The sequence below is a fragment of the Phyllostomus discolor genome, chromosome 12 (assembly GCF_004126475.2).
Source record: "Phyllostomus discolor isolate MPI-MPIP mPhyDis1 chromosome 12, mPhyDis1.pri.v3, whole genome shotgun sequence".
NCBI classification, from domain to species: Eukaryota; Metazoa; Chordata; class Mammalia; order Chiroptera; family Phyllostomidae; genus Phyllostomus; species Phyllostomus discolor.
Window position 1 is genome coordinate 70,656,929 of NC_040914.2, and position 6,101 is coordinate 70,663,029.

Here is a 6,101-nt window from a genome sequence, read left to right on the forward strand (position 1 = left end):
GTCCCAATCAAGCTGAAGAAGACAGAAGGGCCACCTGACTTCTGACAGCACCCCCAACATGTACCTCAACGTTCTCCGACAGATTGTTCATGGGTATGAGCTGTCCGCTAGGGCTGGTCAGAGAGAGGCCGCCAACAGTTCCACTGACATCAAAGTGCCTTCGGGCTGGGAAAGGGCTCTTTGGGAAACTCATCATCTGAAACCAAGAACAAGGAGCTTTGGCCCAGGTGCCCCAAGGCTGGAAGGTGAAGAGGTCCCTCTGTGAAGTCATGAGGTTTCCTAAGGGAGGGTAGACAAGTAGTCCTTGCCTTTAGGGGTAAACTGGGACCCTGCCTTTAGCTAGTGCTGGTTTCCCTGGTATGTGTCTACACGTCAGGGCTGTAGCTTCTGAAAGCTGGGCCTAGAGAACCCAATCAGACTGGCTGCAGCTAAGCAGTTACTAGACTGTAAAACAGTCTGAGTCTTTCTTCTGGCAAAGCTAACAAGTCTCTAAGAGAGAGGGGTTTGTTCGCTTTCACTGGGGTGCAAGGAGCAAAGAGTCAGTTGGGCACTAATTTGGGAATGGGAAAGAGCCCTGGGTTTGCTATTTCCTAGTTATGGGATGAAGTCGGGTTAGGAGTCAGAAGGCCTGGGTCTGAATCCCAGCTCTCCCACTTTTGCTTGTGGCCTTGGGCAAGTCGGGGAACCTCATTTGTCTAATGGGCATCACGATACTATGTAATTGACAGGGCTGTTGTCAATCAACAGAACTGAGCAAATGCTGTGTAAGTGCTTTGTAGATTGATCGTAAAGAGCTATTCCCAAACAGGTTATTACTGTTGTTACCCTTATGTCCACAGGCTCCCGAGCATCCTCCAAGGAGCCAAGGGAGGAGGCAGCAGGCAGGGTGAAGGTCGCAGAGCCGGCAGCAGCAATGTGCACAGAGGGGCCTTGCAAACTCTGGGGCTGAATTCTGGCCACAAGGTGAGAACAGAGGTGCCAGGAGGAAGGAGAAGTCTGTGTCAGAGGAATATCTGACCCCCCATTGCACCATAGGGAGGACTGCATTACCATCAAAATAGGCTGCTCTCTTTTGGCCCCCTGATATGGTTCCGCCTGTTTGTGTCAGTAGCGGTACGCAAGGCAGGCAATACCCCTACCCCGGGTTGGAGGCCCCATGAGGACAGGGCTTTAGCCAGCTTTGTTTACTGCTGTATCCCCAATATCTAGAACAGTATCTGGAACATACTGGTGGTCAGTACATATTTTGTTGGATGAATAAATGAGCTTTGATGTGGACATTTGTCTGGGCTTATCTCCCCTGTCTACTTGACTTCTGATGCCATGGGCTCTCAGCCCCATTTTTACAGCCTTTGGCCTTGTCCCATCTGGTTACATTGGGGACCTGGTTTCAAAACCTCGCTCTGATCGGCATGCTGCTTTGGGAAACCACCTCCGTGATCCAAGAGGGCAACCCAACACAGGGACATCTCTCAGTGAAAAGCCTTCTCACTTCTAAGTCCCGTCGCTTCTCCCACCTCCAATGCTGGTCTCCTGGGCTCTGCCTGTCACAGGGTCTTGGGCTGTGGGTGTGGAGCAAGCCAGATCAGGGGACAGGCTTTCCTGGGGACCCACAGTACAGTCGGTTACCTGTTTGTGTACACAGAGATGGAGGGCGTGGCCAGTGTGGCTGGAAGGCCCCTGGGCAGTGTCCCCAGCAGGAGGGCAGACTGTACATGCTCCACAGCTCTGAGCAGCTGGGGCACTGTGGCCACCTGGAAAAGAAAGCAGGGGTGTGTAGAAAGGGGAGAGATAAAAGAGAGGAGAGAGGGAGGAGAAGGAAGACAGAGAGGAGGAAGATAAAAGAGAGGAAAGAGAGATTAGAGAGGGAAGAGGGAGGAGACAGAACAAGAGAGCCCCGTCTCTATGTGTCACCTCTGGTTACTGCCATAGGCTGGTGTGGGACCTTCAGCAGGGACTGGGTGAGGCAGAGACCACGATGGGATGCCATTAAGTGGGGGAACGAAGAGTAAGCACTTATAAAACTTCTAACACTTGACTTACACGAACCCTTTTCATCTTCAGACAAGGAATTCTGTGAGCCAGTTACATGTAAGCGATAGAGGCAGGATTCGAACTCAGTCTGTCTCCTGCCAGAGCCTGTTCCCGGCCTGCTATACCACACTGCCTCCCAGGAGTTATGGTCTCTGGAACCTTCCTTCAGCTCCCTAGAAAGGACTTTAATTTTCATGCCTCAGTTTCCTCATCTGCAAGATGTGGTGAAAGATCCATCCAGAAATGCTGGTGTGAGCTGGGCACATCGTAGGTGTGAGGTCCGCCTCTGGGCTGGGACGCCTACCTGGCTGCCATTGGACTCCGAAGGCTCTTCGAGTCTGTCCCTCAGGGAAGCTTCTAGCACACTGCCCACAGCCTGAAACAGGTCCCTGGTGGCTGTCTGGCGCCTCTGGTCCTCAGGATCGGCCTTGGCAGTCACTGCCAACAGGGCCTCACTGGCATGCTGCAGAGCCCAGCTGGCCTCCCACTGGGCTCACCCAAAGGGGAAGGAAAAAGAGCATGAGCCCCTGCCTGGGGTTCACGGGAGAGGGGCTAGAAGGGAGGGGAACAAGGTGGGGACCCAAACTAGGGAAAATATGGACCAGGCCCATCACTTCAGCTGCCTGTATCACCAACTTGAGGCTGGTGTTCCCTCCCTACAATGTACTAACTTCCTTTAGTGGAGTAGCCTAGTACATCTTGGGATCCTTCCCAGAGTGCCTTGCAGAATGCCCAGAACATAGTAGGCTTTCAGTAAACACTCACAGACTGGACGGATGAATGAATGAATAGATGGATAGGTGGGAGTTACCCACCAGGAGGGGTGGGGAAGCTGGGGTATATGTGCCCCAGCCAATTCATCACTGACCACAGCATCGATTCCCTGACATGTTCAAGCCTCCATGTGGGAGGCAGAGTACACAGGGGTCGGGGGGGCAGATGTCAGAGATGAAAGAAAGGCTAGAGCTGGTGGCTGGGCATCAGGCTGCTGTGCACCCGAGTGGGAGACATGGGTGGTCAGTAGTAGCATTGTCTGGACACACACTTAACCACCCAATAATTAGTTAAATTTACTGGCAGGGTGTGTGGTGTGTAAGCACATAGACCATCACACCCAGGAGACACAGAGCACTTTTCCTCCCCTAGCATCACCCTTGTAGGGCTCTTGGAAAGAGATGGCAGAAGTCTTGGCTGCCTGTGCTGGGGTGAGTCGTCAGACATCATAGAAGTACGTGTAGCATGGCTTGGCTCAGCAGCCGGAAACCACTCACCTGGGCCAAGGGCGTGAGCTCCTCACTGCGATGGGTCACCTCTCTCAGCACCGTGGCCAGCTCCTGCACCCTCTGCATGTCCCCCAGGGTGGCCGTGACTGCAGACAGTGACGCCAGCACGCGTTCTCTGACCTTGGTACAGAGGGAGGAAGGTAAGGAGAGGAAATATAATCCCAGTAGTTTGATGAAACAGTTTTAGAAAGATTTAGGGTCAGAGCAAGGGACCAGACTCCTCCGGGGTTTTTCAAAGCCCACAGACCTTTGTTTGCCTCAGAATAATGACTTCCCAAAGCTGTCTACATCCTAATCCCTGACACCTATGAATATGTTATCTCACATGGCAAAAGGGACCGTCAAAATCTTTTTGGAGACTTGATTAAGTTAAAGATTCTGAGATGGAGTGTCCCACATTAATGAGGTGAAACCAGTGTGATCACAGGGATCTTTATAAGAGGGAGGGAGGAGAGTCAGAGTTGATGGAGGCAGAAGTGGTGGAGAGGGAGAGAGAGAAGGAGTAGGGGAAGGATTTGAAGACATTAAACTTCTGGCTTTGAAGATGGTGAGAGGAACATAGGCAACTTCTAGAAGCTGGAAAATGCAAAGGATGGATTCTTCCCTGGGCCTCCAGACGGTACACAGTCCTGCCAACACCTTGACCATAGCCCAGTGAGACTCCTCTCAAACTTCTGGCCTCCAGCACTGTGAGATAATACATTTGTGTTGTTTTAAGCCACTAAATTTGTGGTAATTTGTTACAGTAGCCATAGAACACTAATACAGAATTTCTCAGCTTTCTGCAAATCTTCAAATTAAATCTGTAAAATTTGGCATCATTTCAAAATAAGTCACATCTCAGGGTGACACTTGTGACCAGGATGGCATGGTATTCAGGAGTCACATTGCTTTGCTGGCCCAGTGTGGATGGCAGACCTTGGGGCAGGCTTGGGTCCCTGTGCGCCTTTGGAGTGACTGGGGACCAGGATGCCTCCTCCTCATCCACTGACGCTCACCTTAAGCCCTCTGGGGCTTCCGAGGAGTGTGCTTTCTAAGCCACAAAGCCCTAATGAGGGGCTGGCCAGGGGCTGGCTTTGGCAGCAGCACAGACAAACTAAGTATCGTTTCAGCACTGCCCCACGGAACTTTCTGCACTGAAAGAAACATCTTCAATGTGCTGTCCAGTGAAGTAGCCACTCACCAAATGTGATGGTTAAGCCTTTGAAATGTGGCCAGTACCACTAGAGAACTGAATTTTTAACTTTGTTTCATTTTAATTTAATTTATTTTGATTTTTATTTACTGATTTGAGAGAGAGAGGAAGGGGGAGAGAGGGGAACCCCCCCCCCCATCAATTTGTTGTTCTACTTACTCATGCATTCATTTGTTGATTCTTGTATGTGCCCTGACCAGGGATGGAATGCACAACCTTGGCGCATTGGGATGACGCTCCAACCAACTTAGCTGCCCAGCCAGGGCTATTTCATTTTAACTTAAATGTAAGTAGCTGGACATGGCTAGTGGAAACCATTTGGAATCGCACAAATGCAAATGAACAACCCTTCTCACCGCCTGCTAGTCACAGCTGGCTCAGTCCAACCATCCAACAGTTTTTCACGGCAGCTGCAGATTTTTGTGTGTCTGCCGTTAGCTCAGGGTGTATACAGGCTGTGGCTTGGATAGAGGAGAGAATAGGCCAGTATACAAGGGAACTCTTGTTAGAATGCTCTGGAAGGGAAACTCAGAAAATGGTCCATCTCATGTTTGCCTCTGTAGATCTTCCACCACCCTCGTCACCGCCTCAGAGGCAGTCTACACGGAGATGTCACTGGCCCCTGATCCTCTGGCCGATGGATTCACTCGGCGGGAGAACGGAGGGCAGGAAGAAAAAGAGCTAGAAGTTATTGTCCCAGTGTCCTCCCTGTCAGGTGGGTTGACTGCTTCATTCTTCAAAAGCCACCGCTCCTACCAGGCAGCCCTCTTCTCACACAGCTGCCCCCTTTGGGTTCCGGTCACTTCAGGTGGAGCTGCTGTTGTCCTGTGTGATCAGTGTGCTCAGGGACCGAGGGACATCTGAAGGGAAATGTGCCACAGCTAATGCTCTGAGTGAATGCAACCAAGAACCAGGTGGGGGTATGTCTGTATGTGGGGGCTCTAACGTGAAGCCAAGGGCTGGGTGGGAGGGCTGGGGGGCTGGAGGTGGGTGGGGGAAAAGCCAACCTGAGTTCGAACCATCTTTGCCCCCTACTAGAAATGGGGACCTGGGCAAGCTACTAAAATTCTTACCCTGTCTCTTCTACTATAACATAAACGGGGACCTAGCCATTTACTTCGTAGGGTTTTAATGGGGGTTACACACCCTTAAAGCCCTAGTTCGGGGCCTGACAGCACATAGTGTATGCTCAAAAAATGATAGTTACTTCTCCATACTTAATTACTTTGACAACCACCACTCCTCTGTATTAAAAGTTCTTATCATGTGTCCTGCACTCTGCCAAGTGCTTTCATGAAAACCTTTCAGGGAACCAGAGAAGTCTTTCTTCCCTTCTCCATGCCCACCGTGGATGTGTGATGCTGTGTGTGGTGCAGACATGTTCCGTGCCTGTGAGTACATATTCATATTCACATACCATGCACTGGGATCGGAAGTAATCATACGTTCTGCAATAGTTATTTATAACATTAGTTTATAACACATGAAGTGGCCATTTGGTGGATTAAAAGTGATTGGATGTGGACGATTTCATATGGTTCGACCTATAGTTACAGTGAATTTAATTCTTATTTAACTCTCACTATAAC

The 6,101-nt window shown here is 50.5% G+C and overlaps 1 protein-coding gene across 1 annotated transcript in view; it reads right to left on the reverse strand.

Moving 5' to 3' along the window:
* Nucleotides 1-6,101, reverse strand: part of PKD1L2 (polycystin 1 like 2) — a 91,033-nt gene that overhangs the window by 47,216 nt on the left and 37,716 nt on the right. The window contains 5 exon segments of the mRNA XM_028502103.2: nt 65-196; nt 826-952; nt 1,630-1,754; nt 2,339-2,521; nt 3,306-3,437. Of these exon segments, the coding sequence (XP_028357904.1) occupies nt 65-196; nt 826-952; nt 1,630-1,754; nt 2,339-2,521; nt 3,306-3,437 (699 nt within the window).